The following is an 18,809-nucleotide window of genomic DNA, read 5'->3' as shown; positions in this document are numbered from 1 at the left end:
TTGGAGTTTCAGCTGTAAAAGTAACGCGCAACCGTAACATTCGGAAAACGCATAGGTGTAGCTACTCTTTGCATAGTAGCTAGCTAGGCAACTAACCACCTGGCCCTGATCTGGCAGGACTGTTATTGTGAAGGGGCTAACCTTAACGCGTGTGGTTTTATTCACTTCCCCCTTTTGTTTTTCTTTCCTTTTTTCTTCTTTTTGTTTTTTATTTTTTCCCATTTCTCACTCTTCAAATACTTCTGCCTCACCCTTTAGCCCACAAACAACTCATACATAGTAGTATTCTCAATGCTTATGCAAAGTGCAGACCGTACAACCTACAAGCGCAAACATCGTCAAGTCCGGCAGTCGTGTAACGCTTGTAGTCTGCAGAAAATACGATGCGGTAAACAGCACCCGATATGCCACCGGTGCGCGAAGAAGGGGCTGTGCTGCCAGTACAGCATGTCTATGCGTACAGGTGAGCGTCAACGACTAGCCGAATCGTACGACATGCCGGGGAGTAGCACAGGAACGTTGTCATCATTCGCAGCTCCTCAGCTAGTGTCACTATCGCTCAGCACGACGGAGGATCCCTCCACCGAAAGCCCGACGAATCGCTCTCAAGCCTCGTTTGACGACGTCAGGAACTGGAGCTGGCTGATTGACACAGCCTCTATGTATTTACTGGAGCCTAGCCTGGAGCTTGCAACAAGCGAAGATCCTTCGACTAATAGCATAGTGTTAAGTTCGCCTAGCAATCAGAACACGCCGTCCTCTCCGCAGTATTATCCGAGACAGCCTGATGGGAACTCCGATATCCCATTTGCGGGAGATACTCGACCCGCCGAAGATGTAGGCAACAGTATCCAGGACGCCAGCCCACGGCCGCAAGTGAAGGGCGACGCCCTTAATCCCGATAGAACACGCCGTGTATATGACTGCGCCACTGAGGCTCTGAGCCTCTTAGAAAACCTCCACACGTCAGCGAGCGGCTGTCTAACGGTTGTACAACGCCCACCTCATCTCGTCGCTATCGAGGGAGACTGCAAATCCGGGCAGAAAGATATAGGCGATATACTGTCTGAAAACAGAGAGGCACTCGCCAGACTTAACAGCCTACTAGGCTGTCCATGCTCTAGAAGGCAAGACATCCTTCTTTTGACGTACCTGGTGATTGCTAAAATCGCGGACTCGTACCGCCTGATCCTCGGGATCAGCGACAGCGCCGAGCCTGCAGCAAAGCATTCCACTATGGAACAGTCACCTAAGATAACTTTGACGACTGTCTCGTGTATCGGCAGCTACCCCTTGGACGATAACAGCCAGAAGATCCTCAGCGCGCACCTGGTCCTAAGGCAGGTTAGAGATCAAGTTCAGCCTCTACTGAAAAGGATACGTCCCGGCCACGGCCATGTTCCCGACTCACTACCACCTACATACAGTCGGTGGTACCCATCGCCTTTGAAGCCTCTCCAGTCGACGTTACCAGTTCATCACCACTCTCACGTTACGGGCGTAATCAACCAAGTGTATGCCGACGCTAGTAGTATCAAAACTGGGTGCTGACACTGTTGCCCTACATCTAAGTAGGGTCATGACGCCTCCAGGTCCTGCGCCCTCGTCGCGGATGAAAAAGCCCGTCGTTCACGGTCGTTAGCAGTATTCTCCTCAACAGGAGGCAGGGAATCGGAGCGAAACTTGTAACCACCCGATATTATGTCACGAGAGCCCGCCTTTTCGCTCAAGCTTGCCCTTTTACGCAGCGTTAGCCACTTCAGTTTCGTTCATTAGCTACCTTAATGTTTAGTAATATGGAGCTCGTTCGTTCTCAATACTATAGCGATTGAGGTGGTGTGGTGGTAGGGTGGACAAGCCAGAAGGTCATGTGCCCTCATACGCCAGTCACTTATTAGTAGAATTCATCGGCAATACGAAATATAGTAGAAATAAACCTACCGTGCCGTTATATATAACGCTGGTCCATTGTAATAGGGTAGCTGGACGAGTCTAGGAGCTAATATCTTCTTTTCCTTCTCAATTTTCTTTTTCCTGAAGTGGCTTTCTGTCCTTTCACTTACTTCCTTTTATTCCTATCTTCTGCCCCCCCCCCCCCTTTTTCTTTTTCGTTTTTTGGGGTTTCTTTTCTTTTTCTTTTTCTTTTTTTTTTCTTTTTCTCTCTCTTCCTTTCCTCTTTATCCGCTCATCTTATTGCGAGGAATCCCTTACAATGGCCACAGGCACAGGTTCCAGTCGGGTTTGATCCCAGTATAGATGCTACGCAGTGGTGTTTCCTAGAACAGGCTTCCCTTATACTATTGACCTACTAATCAGATGCAACCCTGTAGACCTAAAATGATTGCTATCATCTGCTGGTTCTCACGTGCTCGACATCAAGGTCCTTAAGCGCCACGGTGAGCCCCTCTTATTCCTGCAGTTCTGCAGTATATATATCCTGTCCCAGCCGCCTACCTTGCGACCTGGGTAGACGACTGCTCTACTGTCACTATTACATACGTAGCAATCGATTACAGCATGCCCAAGCAGGCAGCTCCTGACTTTAGACACCCATCTGAAAGCGTCTCAGACGCGCAGGAACACCAGGAACACCTGCCAGCCAGCCCTCAGACCGTCTCACCCAACGCAGTAACGATATCCAAGGACGACACTAATACAGGCGAGGCCTTACGGCTACTGCTCCCGCGGTATCGGCCGGAGGGGGCCAGCAGCGGGTTGTGCCCTCAAAGCGAGGCCTCGCCGCTCGCAACATTCCCGAACGCATGGTGCGGCCCGCGACAGCCGCACCTGAACGCCAAGCAGCGGCGCGCAGCAAAGCGACGGGCTCGTTTCCACGTGCCACACGGGCGAACATCTCTAATAGAGGAAGAAGCTAGGGCCCGCGCCGACCTGGCGCCACCCCTTAGGGAAAGATTCTCAGACCCAGCTGAGATACATCGAAGTCTATCGGCTATCCCCGTCCATCCTCCCCCAACCCATCTCCTCAAACCCCGCCCGCACACCGCATACGACCCGTTGATCTGCGACTTCACATCCCTCCTAAAGAATAAGAATGTCAGCTGTGCGCTCTGCGCCTTTTATAAGCGGGGACGGATAGCAGAGACGCATAAGCTGAAGAGGTGCTCACATCAGGCGGAATCATCGGAAGCCCAGGGCTGGTTAACAATGTTCCGGTCATACCGGGCCCGCGGCGGCGGCAAGGGGGCGCAGTGCCACGCCTGCCGGTTCCCGCTAACGCTCTGTTGGCGGACGGTCTACCGGGAACAAATGGACGAGTGGTACGGCAATGAGCAAGAGGCGCTGGAGAGGGAGGATATACTATATAAGGAGGTACAATGCGTATGGGTAAAGGCCGTGCAGCGGTTTGTTACAGCATGCATGATCGTAGGAGGCATTGGTGCTGGTACCGGCGTGAGCACTCTGGGTGCAATGGTCCTGGAGGTGATGGGCTGGTCGGACTGGTCGGGTCTGTTGTCGAACGGGCCCGAGCATATACGTGGATGGCTAGAGGAGATGGATGAAGTGGATGGGCTCTGGTGCCCGCGACTCCTACGGCTGTTCTGGCTCCTAGCCCACTGCTGAATAAGGTAGTATAGTCAACTACTGAAATCAAGTTGGAATTCTTGTTTCCTTCGGTCTTCCTCTTCCCTTTTTTCTCTTTTTTCCCTTTCTTCCTTTTCTTTTTCTTTTCTTTTCTTTTTCATCTGCCCTCTTCCTTCCTCCCTCAGCGATTCTTCCCCATACACGCGGGAGCCATGTGAGAATGCCCTCTATCAGTCAACAGCAACGTGGAAATTTAACTTGAGCCTGACTAATCGGGAAGTCACCTAGCAGCATCTCGGCAAGCAGGAGCGAAAGTGGAGGGAAAGGCACTATATAACTAACTACAACTGCCTGCCCTTACCTGCGTACTTGCCTGAAACACCTACTTAAACACCAGGCTAAATCCACACTCACACTCACACACTCCCACATCTGATGCCTTTGTATTAGCGTGGAGCTAGCTAATGAGCTGGAGCAAATCAGAAACCTACTATTGTGCATCTCCTACTACTGCCTTATAAGGCCTATTAATATCTTGCGAACAGTATTGAGTACCTACCTGCAAGGTACCTCAGGCAAGCACCTACTGACCTAAAACATCACCCTCTTAATTCTCATGCTAAAACTGTTGACTGCTTAGTTTACCCTCCCTGAAGCGGACCTGCCTCAAACACGAGATATTCAATGCTTACCTGTCAACAGCGCAAGAGATCAGGAAACTACCTAGTACCAAGAAATACCTCCTCACCTCCCCATCGCCCAACCCTACAGGAGCGAGCGTTCCGACCAGGAGGAGCAGCAGGAACGAGCGCGACACGCTTCACATCAGCAATCTACCCCTCCTAACCAGCATGGACAGGCTCCCCGCGGAGATCGTCGACCTCATCTTCCGGAACATCGCTAGCCCTGGAACCGGCCTGCGTCACATCGCCCCGTTCCTCCGATGTGGTCGACGATGGTTCGAACACGCCGTCCCCTTCGTCTGGAAGAGAGTGTGCCTCCTGGCCATTACACAAGAGTGTATAGACAATAAGAGGAGGGCCCTGTACGCGTCACAAATCGAGACACTCACCGGCTGGGACGGACGGAAGTGCGGCTGCGGCCTTTGCCAGGCGAACGACCCACCAAACTCACAACCTCGCCAATACCTCCTTCCCCATGTGGACCTCACCTCGATCTACCGACTCCCATTCCCCAAGCTGAGGCAGATACAGCACATGAGGTTCAATGACCCAACGTTACCCGAAATGATCGAAAGACTCCACACAGCAGATGGCAACACCATCACGAGACTGGAAGTCAGCCAGTGGCATGTCGAGTCCGCCCTCCCGGACTTCGTATCATTGCTGACGAATCTCTCCCAACTCCGCGTCGACCATCTGGCATACCATCACGACGAAGTCTCAGTTGTGCAGCCAGCGTGGGACAAGCTGACGTCCGCCAGCATGTTCCGAAACCTGACGTACGGATGTGACGAGTCTGCAATGATTATACACGCCCTGTCCGACTGCCCAGAGCTGAGCAGGCTGCGCATTACTATAGAGCCGGCCATCTCGAGCCTTCTGAGTCCCCTACCCCCAAACCACGCGGATTGGTACAAGCGCCGAGGTCAACCCTTCAGATCTCTCACCAAGCTCGACATCAGACCAATGAGAGAGTGCACCTCCCTGTATCAAGAGCTCGCAACCATGTCAGCCCTGAACTCGCTCACCGTACGGTTCAGGCCAGCCAGCATCTCGCCCGCAATCCTCACGTACCTGTCGAGAATGACGCAGCTGCAGGAGCTCCGCCTGATTGGAACGTCTCGCGGTGGACGGATGGGGCTCTGGAGCCGTGGGACGTTCCCCCCCCAACAACGCTTCGGATGCGATCAGAGGGATGAGCCAACTCAAGACGTTCCAACTCAGCCTCCCCGGCGTCTACGCCCTCACGCCCGGCCAGGGAAGCCGCCAGCACATGTTGGAGTCGATTGCACGCAACAACCAAGAGATAGAGGAGCTGGTTCTCGACGCGAGCCTGCGGCTGCCAGCAGCATCTTCTTCCTGGCGGCCCCCACCACCAAACTCGACACGCCACGACACCGGGAAATCAATGAAGATAACCCTCCACTCCATCAGCATTCCAAGGGAAGGAGAGCCTGGGCCGGTCGATGAGGGCGTAGCGGAGGTCGTCAAGCAGCTCCACACTATATTCCCAAAGCTGCGGTCCCTGTTCACCTCCGCGGACGAAATGGAACACTGTGCGAACCGTAACGGTCCGTTGCGAGGGTCGGGTGGGTTAATCAAGCCATCTTCGTCGCTTGCGGTCTAGGCGGTCTCCCGAATTGCGCATATGGACCTGCTGTTCTCAAAAGACCGACCGATCTCAGTCGAATCGAAACCGTCCCGCAATGGAACGCAGGCATCCACGTTGCATCAGATCCCTTGTCGGATCGTCCGCCCGGCCGCCCGGCCGCCCTGTGACGAGCGAGAGAACATACCCGCAATCGAGAGGGGAGTATTCGTGTCCGAAGAGGAGAAGGAGCGACCGCAGTTCGCGACGTAGGCACTAGGTAGGGAGGGCTTGGGGCACGTCTAGGGAAGTGGAGGATCAGGGCATCGCCTGCATATAGGGCAAGGGTATCATAGCGGCCCAACCGAACTTCATAACACCTAATAAGCCTTGGACCTGTACATCTCAATCCACGGCGATGTGCGCAAGATTTCATTCACTCATCGTGACAAGTAGTAGGTAAACGTCTGTGCTATCAAGTCGAACCGAAAGGCCTGTTTAAATTTGAAGGCCTTGACAGCTAAGCCAGCCAGCCTACGAATACAAGCGACCGATATAGGTACACCAGCCAGCAAAGGAGCTCTGAGGAAATCGGCTGCTCTACCTCATCTGACGCGCGGTATAGAGACAGCACCAAACAGCCAGAAGAAGGCCCCAGCCCCTGGGAGCGGAAGAGAGGAGAGGAGAGGAGAGGAGGGGGGCTATCAAAGCCAAAGCCGGCTATTAGAAGTGCTCATTCGACTTGGCCCATGACCGCACCCCTTACCATCTCAACGACTGCATACCAACTTTGCAATAGCTAACACCGCTAGCCCAGGCCAGACAAGAAAATGGCTTGAGATCAGGATGGAGAGTTAAGGTAGCCTTATAAGAGCAGATGAGGGGCGATCACCCGGGGGCGTAGGCTCAAACCAGCAACCCTAAGCATAGCGCACACACACGCACACCCTTCTTCCAAGGGATGTCTTCCAAAGCCTCTCAGCAGCACCCGCCACGCCTTCTTTATAGAGGTTGGTTCTTTGATATGACACTGCCAGCTGTCTATTCTCAGAGCCGAAGGGGGCGGGAGGCTCGGCAAATCGCTATTCGGAGAAAGTCATGCGGTTTTTCGCCGCAGCTAACCAGACGCCAATCAAACAGCCTGGAAGAAGCATCCTTGCCGGACCGCGACATCGCAAGTCTCTCATTAGAGACACCTAGAGGCGTCTTGACCAAGGCATTGATCTAAGGTATCTAGCGTTTAACCTAACACCGCTGGGATCTGAACAATACCTTAGTAATGGACCTCAACTTTCAGCATAAGCGAGGCTTTCTACAGCATGACGTTGGACTAGGACGTGCGTATTACTCAATGCCCTATAGTAGGATGGAACCCTTTATTTTCCTTATACCTTTTTTGCTTTTTTCTCTCTTTCTTTTTCTCATCTTTTTGGGTTTTCTTTTCTTTTTCTTCTTCTTTTTTCTTTCTTTTTTTCTTTTGGTTTGTTCCCCCCCCCGATATCTTCCTCCTACTGTAATCATCCTTCTTTGGAGTTCTTTCTTGTAGCTGCTGATATAGTCCTTACGACACCGTCCGGTTAGGCAGGTACATGATACTCGATTTGCAGTTTTCCTGCGTTCTTCACAGACCGAGCCTGATTCTAAATGCTTGCTTAACGGATTAAACCCCCCAACCCCTATCATCATTGTGAAGGAGCCTGGGCGAAGCAGCTCATAACTCTAAAGACCACTAGTAGTGATTTCTAAAAACCAGATACTCTAAACCTGGCTCTGTAGATATGGTCCGGCCTCCCTGGTTAGGACGTCAGTTACATATAACCATGAGATGTGCCTAGCCTAGACGTCCATGTCGCATTTCAAGGTAGCGTCGAGCCCCGCAGCCGCCCCTTGCCCATAGCTTAACAGCCATGGAGTATGTTATATGGTCCTCTCGTCCCTTGAAGAGCCTCAGAGCCTTAGATCCTCACTTGTGGAAATTCAACTAACGACGTAGAGTAGCGTGGCCCGACGGCACGGGTCGGGGCAGGGTAGGGTTAGGAAGCAGCAAAAACAGGCAGGCAGGCAGGGGCAGGGCAGGCAGGTCAAAGGTCCAAGGTCCAAGATCCAAGGTCACGAGCACGAGGAGAGAGAGGGATAGGATCACAGGCGGGCACAGGCAGGCACAGGCAGGCAGGCATACTGCTAAGCTAGGTAGGTAGGTAGATAGATAGGTAGATGGATGTATAGATTTATTTGTAGCTAGCTAGGCAGGGTAAGGCAGGCTGTAGTGACACGCCCTTGGGGGCATGAAGCAACGCATGCCCGTGGGGGCATAGAAAGCTGGACGCCCCTGGGGGCATGAAGCAACGCATGCCCGTGAGGGCATGGAAAGCTCGACGCCCCTGGGGGCATGAAGCAACGCATGCCCGTGAGGGCATAGAAAGCTCGACGCCCCTGGGGGCATGAAGCAACGTATGCCCGCGGGGGTATGGGGGCTTCAAGTGTCAAAAGCCCGATGCCTCATGCCTGGGGACATTGTCCAACTCACGCCCTCGCGGCCAAAGAACAACTTACGCGTTTGGGGGCTTCGCAGGCCTCAACCAAACCCCGCCGTACAGCTTTCATCTAGAAGCCGCATTAACGTTCGCGCATCTACTTACCTTGTCTTACCTTAGGAACGTTATGTTCAAGCCTAGCTAGCTGGTCCACGTAAGGGTTTCCGTCGAGCTTCGTGGTGATGCACATCACGTCGATTGTTCGAGAGCCGCAGGCCTCTCTCTCCCTTCGCGGGGAGTATTCAGATTGAGGGAGAAAGATGGATAATGTAGTAAAGCGTCCGCAGGTGGCTATTGAGCAGCACGCATGTATCCGTAGCGCCGTTACTTTCCTCTGTATTTCATCTAGAGATGGCGAGATGAAGATGGGATGAAGAAGGAAAGAGAAAACCAGGAGCGCGTCCCCCCGGGGAGGAAGCAGAGTTATCCACGCGTTTAATGAAAGGGTGTTTGGCTATGAGTCAGCAAGCGCCTTACCGGAAGCGGACTAGTGCATAACGTCGCGTCGGAAGGAAGCAAGATAAACACGTCAAGCCCTGTATGGAGAGGAAAGACAAGCCGCTCCTATGATCAAGTCCATTATTCTAGACAGGTGAGACAAGTATAGAGCAATGGCCGGGCTATATGTGCGTGGAGAGGCCTGGTCGGTCAGCCTAGGGAAGTGAGAGGAGTAATAGCCAGCAGAAAGGCATGAGAAAGACGGGGAGACGCGTCCACGAAGTAGCATAGTCGGGTGATGTAAAAATAGAAGGAGGGGGGGGTGTAGACCCTGAGGGAGGTCTGGGGACAGCCCTTGGACGGGAGCGGACAGCTCTTAGAGTCTGGAACAACTGCGACCCCGTGCCGGAGGCCGCCCCACAGTAGTTGATTATGTCAGAGCCTGTTGAGCATCAACTGGGCGAGTCGCCCCTCGAAACCCAGGGTTAAAAGATGCAAATAGCGAATAGTTCCACGCGTCATGCTGTAGCTAGTAAAAAAGTAGATCGAATAGCTTATATAGATAATATAGAGGTGATTTAGAGTTGAAACGGGCAAAATCGCTCATTGCAGCACTGAGACGCTTTTTTTTCTGCATTTTATCACAAGATGTATTTGGATATGCACTAAAAGTGTGTGCCACACAAAACCGCCATCCAGTCCCAATAAGTATACACATCCAACAGATATGTTGTATTAGTATCATGATGAATCTTTATATCGTCATAAACAGATGACCAGCTGGGCTACACATACCCTTATGTGTAGTGATAGTCAGCCCAGGTTAAGCTAGAAGAGCGTGTATTGCTCCTCATAACAGACCTCACGCTGGACATCTCCCTACTAGAACAGTCGTCCGCCTAGGATAGAGTATATACAGTATAGCCAGACAGGGCTCCAACTCACCATCCCACGCTCGTCTCATGCTAGAGGCACGCTGAAACCCTACTACAAGCTCGCAGGACCTGAGACGCAGCCTGTAGAGGGCGTTAATCCTCAGCATAGAGCGTACGAGACAACACGGCTATCCGTTCAAGGGCGATGAACAGCGGGTACAAGCATCCACGGCATTCACAGTTGTAAGTGCATATTAATTCCCTGAGCCGTTGTGGCTGGCTTGTCGCCGTGCCGCTGGCCGCTGGCCGCTGGCTGCTGGCCGCGCCGCGCCGCCACGGCTGGCCCGCCCTCGCCTGGCAGCCTAAAGCAGCAGTCTCAGCCAATCACATCCAGTCATGCTGAATACGTACCCCTTTTTTGAGTACCATGTTCCCTTTTACGCACACCCACATATCTCATCTCACCAACAGCACTCCCGCACCCTCTTAACCACTCAACCACCCAGTCCTAAACCACCACCCTGGAAACAAAGGGGGAAAAAACAGGAAAACCCGATAGTTTCCTCCATCAGAAAGTGCACATCACCGCAATGACCAGAGTGCCCGCCAACCAGCGGAAGAGGAAGCGTGACGAGAGCGACGATAAGAAAGCGGCTACGGCAGCGCCGTCAGGGTCCAGGAGGCGGGTGCGGGCCAGACGAGAAGACGAGGCCAGCGCACCCTTCACAGAGACCTCGTCCGCGCGAGAACGGGCACAACCTTTCCTCCTCGCTGTTGCTAGGATGCCCGTTGACATGCTCAGCACAGCCTGGAGCGTCGGAAAGAATCGGCCGATCAACGCGGCCCACGTCCAGGAGCTGGTACACGCATTCAGGAGCGGCGGGCTGGAAAGGCGGGCGCCGGAGAACCGTATCGTCGTCCTCTGCAGCGCCGAGGAAGTCAGGCGTATGCTACAGGACGGCGGCGACGAGCGCGACGAGGACGACGAGGACGATGAGGACGACGAGGATGACGAGGACGGCCCTCGCGAGCTATGCTTCCTGCGCTGGGCCGAAGTCAATGGGACCAAGGCTGAGGTGATGGCCGGCCAGCACCGCATCCAGGCGCTCCGCGAGTACGTCAAGGAGACGGGCGCGCCGGGTTCCAATCTGTGGTGGGTGTGCGAGCTCTACGATAAAGGTAGGAAGGCGCACCCTCCCCCCTCCCCCCCTCCCCCCTCGCCATTCCCATCCGGTTCACCACACAAAAAGCATAAGGATGATGGTTCACGAGAGGCTAACGGACGACATGGAACACTAAAGACCGCCTGCCGCGCGACCTGAACGTCAAGCTGCGTGTTAACCGGCGGGACCCAAGCCTGCCCGACAACCACGGGCAGATCTGGATGCAGCTCGCGTCCATCGCCTTCACAGGAGGGCGGGAGGACGAGGGCTTGGGCGGGGAGGACGCCGCCCCGCACGTCATTGAGGCACTCCGCCTCGGCGGCGACAAGCACTTCCCAACGCGGAGGCTCATCACGTTATGGAACCACCGGAGGTGGCGGCCCACCACGACGCAGTGGTGCCGCACGAGGTTAGGGCTGGACACCTTCAACATCTCATACTTTGAGTGGATCGCCAGCCTCCGCATCGATGAGTACTGGATCGATGCCTTGGGCGAGGTCCTCGGCGTCCTGGCCGACCTGCCCGCGGACGAGCGGGATAACATCACGCCTGCCGACTGGGAGAGGCTCTCAACCTGCCAAGCCGCCCCCAACGTCACAAGCGTGTTCTACGCGCCTGGGGAGCAGCAGGCGGGGCAAGCGCCGCGCACCGCGCGGGTCGACGGGTTCCTCGCGACGCTGGATGACAGCACCTACCGCCTCGTCCACGACCACATCGCGGAATCGCTTGTGCTCACGTTCCCCGACCTGAGGCGCGTCCTCCATTGCAGGAAGCTAGAGATCCAGACGGCCGTCCGCGTGCTCCATCACGTGATCCGCTGGATCAGCCCAGAGCAGGCCAAGGCCGTCGACGACATCAGGCCTAAGGTGAGGAACAAGCCCCTCCTCCGGGAGCACCTGTCGATGGCGCTAGACGAGCTCGCCTCAAGCAGGGGCTGGGCGCCCGGGGCCTTCCCTGCGATCGCGGCTGTCCAGCTGCAGAGACGCGTCCTGGACTACGTGCGGGACAACCTGGCCGAGTTCCGGGCGCCGGAGCTGCTCCCGCTCCTGGACGACGACGCGCCCGCCGAGGGAGAGGACAGCGACGAGGGCGGCGGCTCATACGGGCAGCGCTTCAACTACGTCGCGTGGGCACGCCTGCTGAAGCTGGTGCGGCAGACGACCGATAGGGAGGGCCATACACTGCGGCCATCGTGGCAGACGGAGCGCGCGACCAGGAGGTGCGAGCGCCAGGCCAAGGCCTCCACCCTCGTGCAGGGGTTCTGCGCCGGCCTGTTCAAGCTCGCCGGCCAGCAGGACGCCGCGGCGATGCGGCTCGCCCAGCAGAAGGCGGAGGAGCTCGTCAACGCCTATCTGTACCTTGCGTTCCCCAACAGCTCCCCAGCGGCGGCGCCGGACCGCCCCGACGACCCTAGCCAGCCGCCGCAGGACGCGCCCGTCATCGCCAGGCAGTCCTCCCGCCAGCGCCAACGCAGCGGCGGCGGCGGCGACGTCGACGACGAAGATGGCGCTCAGCACGTAGCACGACCCAGCCGCCGCAGCAGCATCCCCCCTTCCTCCTCGCCGCCGCCGCCGCATCAACAGCGGCGCCCTCTGCCGTCGCCCCCAGCGCCAGCAACTACCGCCAGCCAGAAACCAGGGCCACGCTGGAAGCTAGGGCCTAGAGCCAGGAAACCGGCCAGCGCCGCGCGGCAGTAGGGGCGTTGGCACGTTCTGGGTTCCCCTGCATACCAGATAATGAATGCGAGAAAGTTAATTCCGCCAATGGAAAATGTCTCAGCAGATGCGTGCGCCCGCCGGGCAAATACAAATCAGGTTTCTCATTTCCCACAGCAAAGTGGGTCTCGCAAATATAGTTTGATAACCCATTCCTAAGCGACCATCAGCTTGCTTTTTCTTCTTGCTATCCCATGCCCTCCCGGGCACGCCAGGAGGGCATACGTACATGCATAGATGCTGCTGTGCATCTGCCTCCTACGCCTATAGTGGGCGAGGTCTATAGAGGGAATAGGGTATGATCAGCAGCAACCTGTCCACCACCTGCTGAATAAGTGGTCAGTAGGTGGTCTCCTCCCAGCGGAGGATGCACAGGTGGTTTCGTATAGCAAATAGAGGGCGTTTTGTAGGAAATCCCTCAGCCAACGTGTAGATTACACACAACTAAGACCGTGGATAGCAAGGCCTACACCACTATCACGCTATAACCATACTAAGATGTCTACAGCTAACGAGGGAGATGTTGCTACTGAGATGCTGCTAGTGGATGGTGAAGCCTTCTCTGACGTTGGTGCTGCCTCCGACCCGGACGGCGACGAGTTCTTCGTCGACGACCAGCAAGAGGACGAAGGCAACGACGGGCGGACCAGCCACAGGTGGGCGGTGGACCACTCCTCAGGGCACCACAGGTTCCGAGGTATATATGTAGAAGGAATTCAACTAGGAGCGAGAAGAAAACGCTGACGCCTCTCACACCTATCCACAGCCAGACGCTTTATCGAAAAGGTCCTCCGAAGCGATTTCGAGCCAGCCGATGCTATCAAGATGCTGCAGGAGAAGCACACGATTGACTTCGGGTCCCGCGCTGGAGGCAGCGCGCCAGCGAAGGCCACGGACGCCTTCTTCCCGCAGTTCTTCCTTGACTTCTTCAGCATCGTCGGCAAGCCACGCAGCCCCATCACGAAAAGCGACGGGCCCGTCTTCGACAACATCGAGTTCTCTCTCGAGTCATACGCAGCGCCCTACAGCGCAAAGCATATCGGCGGCATCCCGTTCGATATCACCGGGCGCACGTTCAGGGTCGCTAAGGCTGGTACCCGAGAGGTCTGGTTCGTCGTCATGCACCCCGTGGCGCACGAGCCGACCTCCAGGGGCGGGGCCCCACGCGAGAGACCAACAGCCTTGGACAAGAGCGGGATGCCGGCCGGGTTAGCCCGCGAGCTGGCCGCATACATCGTGGGCGTCTTCCAGTCGCCGCAACTGCTTGGCGAGGGGGTTGAGGCCTGCTGGCGGTTGGGGACAAAGAGTACCCAGCGCATAAGCTCGGCTAAGTGGCAGGTCTTCCAGCAGCAGTTCATGGACGGTTGGGCCGCCTGGGCTAGCACCCACAATCCCAATTCATTCTGGCGACGCCACGAGCCGGCCTTTCACGCGTATGACTACGGCGCGAATATCGAGATCCAGGTCAGCGATACTATCTACGACCTGCCGCGCGAGAGACATATACCCTATGAGGAGGAGGAGGAGGAGGAGGAGGAGGAGGAGGAGGAGGGGGTGGAGGACGCCGAGCAGGATGCCGAGGAGGAGGGCCTCAGAGATGGAAATTCTCGGCAGGAGGTCGAAGAGCTCTCTCTTAACGAGGGACAAAGTACACATAGCGATACAGTGGAAGGCCGGGAGTACCAGCAGATGCTCAGAGAGAGCAGGGACCTACAGAGCATGATCGTGGAGCTCAACGCCCGCTTTGATCTCAGCAGTATCAGTGCTATATCTTACGCCCTCGCAGTCTGTATCAATAGCGAGTCGGGCGGCTCACAGACGCGCTGCCTCCTCGCCGACCGGAACATGGTGGCGCGAGAGTACCCTGGGAACCGCGACTACACCTTCTACCCGCAGGCCTTCCACCCCACGTATGGAAACTTCTCTTCCAGCCAGCCGCCCGCCTTCCTTAACTCGCTCTACACCGCTCTACAGGGGAATATGAGCGACCGCAATGAGGGCGCAGACGTGCTTTCGTTCGGCTACTTCCAGGGCTACTCCAACATCAAGAGAAGCGTGCGCCATAGCGCCAGCGCCCTCCTCGCGACAAAGGGGTACGCGACAGCAGCGCTAACAGCCCCAACGTCACACACATCCGCCATGTCGTACACAAGAGACAGGCGGGAGAGGCTACTACGTCGTATCCGTGGCGACCTCACGCCTGAGCAGCCCGAAGAGTCTAAGCCGTTTGCGCGAGAGCGCAGGCAGCTGGACATCGCTATCGAGAAGGATGAGGTAGCATACCGGATGGAGCAGGTCGTATCACTCAACATACGACATATGGACAGCGTTGAGCGCACATTCGAGAACGTCATTCGCCCCATTTTCCAACTCATGCGCTTCTTCCTCACAGAGCATGAGTCGTATGTCCATATCTTTCGGTCTATACCAGTCGGAATCTTCCCCCGTATCATGTCGGCCTACTGCCGCCTGTTTGAGCTTGCTATCTGTGAGATGGAACGGCGTTACGTTGCTGGCGGCGAGCGCGGCCTAGACCTCGCACACTCTGAGGCTGTTGCAGTACTTGACCGGCTTGGTGGGTATATCTTCACCGGGCATGAGCGCCACCTGCCGAAGACGGTGCTCCGGCCGCTAGGCACCATCGACAGCCTTCTAGCTGGGGCGTGGCCCTATATCGACCCAGCCGTACTAGACCTCGGTCCAGCCGGGGCAGCGACCTGCTTCATGGACACCAGCCGGTGGCCCCGCTCCGCGAAGACGGGAAGGCTTATACTGCTCCATATTAGCGAGCTACAGCACCACTACGGCGACCGCCTTGCCTCCCACCGGGAGACCGAGATCTGGTTCAGCCAGCTAGGCCGGGACGCATTCAAGAGCCATGCAGCTGTGACAGAATATGTGACGGAACTCCTGCGGGAGATGTGGATCCCCCAGACGAAGCTCTTCATAGCTAACCAACTACGGCGCAGGCTGCAAGAAGGTAGTAGCGACACTAGTAGCATACCTATCACCTTGGAGCAGAAAGAGGCGTGTAAGTCGGCTGTTGAGGCGTGGGAAGCGGCGCCAGACGCCTTCACCCATATCGCGCTACAGCGGCTAACTGACGGTCTCACCTCGGGCGGCTCGCGCATAAAAATAACCTTGTCGAGGACGCGCACCAGGCATGACTTTGCTACTGAGCTTCTCCGCGTTATCTCTACCGAGAAGGGGCGGGCAGCATCCGCGCCAGTCAACGCGACATGGCCGGACCATCTGCAGGCGGCCATGACTAGCGGCAACCAGGCTAGCAACGGACTCAAGCCTGATGAGTGGGTCTCCGTGATAGCTGGCCGACTCCTCGCGGCCGGTGTTGAGTGGGTGCCTGACGCCGTCAAGGGCCGCTTAACGTCAACCACCGTCGTCAGCCTGCGCGGTCGAGAGGTCGCGCACGTAGTAGTAACCGGTCCGCCAGGCTCCCTGAGGCGCGCGGCGCAGGAAGCTCAAATCAAGCACGAGAAAGCTGCGCACGACCGGGCGCTCAGGCAGACGCGCAGAACCATCAGCTTCGGCTGCAGCTTCCCCTTCACCAACGTCCCCAGCCTTATCACGGACGGTTTTCTCAAGGCTAAGGCGATCTTCTCTAACAAGGGCGACCTACGGGTTCTAGACCACTATCAGCTGGCGATAAACTGCCTCTCTAACAACATCGACGACCCCCTCTGTTGCCTGATGCTGATGATCACATTGACCGTTTGCTCCTCATCGGAAACGCCAGAGGTTGCGCCTGGGTCGCGCGAATTCGGGACCGCAGCCAAGAGGAAGGACCCGGCCCAGCTGGCCCTCGTCATGGTCACGAGGATGATGTGGTTCCTCTACCCCGCCTCTTTCCCCTGGAAGAAGGGTTCAAGTGGGACGGCCTATGATGTAGCCGAGATGACGAAGAAGATTGGTACAGTATAACGCAGGGATGGTGTGAGGCTTATGATGCTAATGGCGCTGTAGAGCATAAGGGGTGCAGCAACCGGATGTTGCGTGAGCTGGGTTGGGTCACCTCAAAAAGCAACCGCGACAGCCCCCGAAACACAGACCTGCAGCTGCGGCCTCAAGAGGACCTCCTCCAGACATTCCGAGAGCTACGGTCGGCCATGAAACGGCCAGACGACTTTATCGGCGTGGTCTTCAACAGCCAGGACAGCATCTGGACGGAGCGTTGCGCGAGCATCATCAAGGATCGATAGGGTTATACAAATACAATAAATAGGCGCATAAAGGAAGGGAAGGGAGATGATGGGAATTGAGTAGGAGATGCAGATGCATTGGGTTTTCTTCCAATTTCGGTGGGCGAATCCGATGGGAGCCAGGTGAACGCTTAAGCGCGTTACACCCTAAAGCCTTAAGGATGCATAGCCCCAAGTTAATCACTGGGACAAATTATAAAGAGAGAAGGTCTAGGAGGGGAGGAGGGTCCGCAGTGGTTTTCATAGCCATCACCTATACCTCTAGCCTCGGCTTTCGTCTCATCTCAGGCGTTGGGGTCAGATCGGATTACCAATGCTGGGTAGGCACATGAATACAACCAGGACCACAGCGAAGACCACCTCACCTTCGTCCAGGTGATGCGTTTTCTCCACCAGCCTCTCTTGCTGAGCTATCACGTGGGGGACACGTCGACTGTCGTGTCGAAAGGTTATGTATCTCGCCAACAGGACCATTGTCCTGAGGAAGGAGAGTATAAACGGGGATTGGAGATACGAGAGACCAAGATATAGTATATAATGTGAGGCTAGGCGGTTCCTTGCAGGAGAGGAAATTTCATGAACATGTTCCCAAGTATACGTAAGGTATCGCACTCTGATGGCTTAGAACTGAGAGTATAAACGAAATAAACCCTAAAACAAGGGATTTCTTGCCAACGGAGAGGCCTATGACAAAACGGATTGGATATTTGAGATCAGGGCAAAAAAGAGGCCCACCCGGGACTCGAACCCGGATCTTCTCCTTAGCTAGAGGAGTGCTCGACCGATTAAGCTGATAGGCCCTCGACTGGGGATTCTATCTCTCACCGTTGTTATACTTGGCCTTTTCGACGTACGTCCAGCTCGGCGAGGGGACCCGGCGGGTCACAGAGCAAGCGAGGCGCACCGCGTCTCAATTGTGTAGCGCATGCTTATGGACGACGTTGTCGCATGCTTCCGAAGTGGGTATGGCCGAGATTACGCGGCCGCGGCGGCGGCACCGAGCGGGGTGGTACGACCGGTCGGGGCGGGGCAGCCGGTCGCGGACGACGTCAACCACACTCACCGCACAGCGCAAAAGAGGGAAGGGGGAAAAAAAAAAAAGGAAGGAAAAAAAGGAAACAAAAGGAAAGCTAACGACCCCACCTGGATCTTCTACGACTGTCGGTGTATAACTGTTGGTCTAACTCGTCCTGTCCCACCTATCACCCCCTGCCTAACCCTAACCCTAAACGCCTTCCCTGGTGCCTCTTAGGGTACAGGTCAAGGTTCGGCTTGTTCACTGCAATCTCAGATGAGTCGAGATGAAGGGCACCAGTTGCCATGTTACGACCCGACAGGCATGACACGTTGGAACAGCCCCGCCTGGCATCTCGGCGGCTAACGCAGAACATATGTACGCAGTAACACAGGTGTAACCAGGAACCATCGGGAAAGGAAGAACTATGGTACAGGTCACGTGACTTCGGGAACAGCACGGATACAGGGCAAAGATGGATATGTTGGATATGTCCGCTATCCCAGCTATCCATGGATATGTTGGATAGCACGGATATCCTACATAGCCACCACAAGAGATACTGTGCAGAACTTGTATATAGTATGACCTGAGCCTGGCTCATCGTCAGACTTCCATAGCTCTTCAGCAATCAACTTAGTATTCATCCTCACGGATACTCTCAGCTTACCTTCACTGCGAATTACTTGTTGAGCCTAAGACTGATCACCTTAGCCTCTGACGACCGATCTACTATCAGCCTACGACCTACTACCCAGACCACGACCTCAGTGTACTGTTATAACGTGTCAATCCCCAGCTTCTGTTAGCAGACCCTACTGTCGGATAGCTGACCGTAACAGGCTTATAGCGACTACAACTGCATACTGAAGTAATTCTAGCGCATAACTATTTCTCAAAGTCCTTGACCTAAGGCGAGGAGTTAGTTGACGGGATGGGGTAGTGTTAGGATTAAGAGCCAGCCCGGCCGCCCTTCTGCCACATACGACCATACCTACTGGAGAATTCGGGATCCCGTCCGCTCTCCCATAGACAAGC

General features: G+C 55.6%; 4 protein-coding genes across 4 annotated transcripts; all 4 read left to right on the top strand.

Moving 5' to 3' along the window:
- Nucleotides 1-447: 447 nt before the first annotated feature.
- Nucleotides 448-1,551, top strand: CGGC5_v013035 (uncharacterized protein; the record flags this gene model as incomplete). The annotated part of the gene is made up of 2 exons (XM_066152800.1): nucleotides 448-662; nucleotides 732-1,551. The coding sequence occupies 2 exons, from the start codon at nucleotides 448-450 to the stop codon at nucleotides 1,549-1,551; spliced, it is 1,035 nt and encodes a 344-aa protein (XP_066007704.1).
- Nucleotides 1,552-4,394: 2,843 nt separating this feature from the next.
- Nucleotides 4,395-5,696, top strand: CGGC5_v013034 (uncharacterized protein; the record flags this gene model as incomplete). The annotated part of the gene is made up of 1 exon (XM_066152799.1): nucleotides 4,395-5,696. The coding sequence occupies one exon, from the start codon at nucleotides 4,395-4,397 to the stop codon at nucleotides 5,694-5,696; it is 1,302 nt and encodes a 433-aa protein (XP_066007703.1).
- A 4,555-nt stretch (nucleotides 5,697-10,251) lies between these two features.
- On the top strand, nucleotides 10,252-12,521 carry CGGC5_v013033 (uncharacterized protein; the record flags this gene model as incomplete). The annotated part of the gene is made up of 2 exons (XM_066152798.1): nucleotides 10,252-10,840; nucleotides 10,963-12,521. 2 exons carry the CDS (start codon nucleotides 10,252-10,254, stop codon nucleotides 12,519-12,521), a joined length of 2,148 nt encoding a protein of 715 aa, XP_066007608.1.
- A 516-nt stretch (nucleotides 12,522-13,037) lies between these two features.
- Nucleotides 13,038-16,756, top strand: CGGC5_v013032 (uncharacterized protein; the record flags this gene model as incomplete). Its single annotated transcript, XM_066152797.1, has 3 exons — nucleotides 13,038-13,236; nucleotides 13,306-16,467; nucleotides 16,521-16,756. The coding sequence occupies 3 exons, from the start codon at nucleotides 13,038-13,040 to the stop codon at nucleotides 16,754-16,756; spliced, it is 3,597 nt and encodes a 1,198-aa protein (XP_066007705.1).
- Between the last annotated feature and the right edge of the window lie 2,053 nt (nucleotides 16,757-18,809).

The sequence above is a fragment of the Colletotrichum fructicola genome, assembly GCF_000319635.2.
Source record: "Colletotrichum fructicola Nara gc5 chromosome Unknown KSG_Nara_v1_contig08, whole genome shotgun sequence".
Classification (NCBI taxonomy): Eukaryota; Fungi; Ascomycota; class Sordariomycetes; order Glomerellales; family Glomerellaceae; genus Colletotrichum; species Colletotrichum fructicola.
The sequence above is the reverse complement of the archived record's forward strand: the minus strand, read 5'-3'. Positions and strand labels throughout refer to the sequence as shown.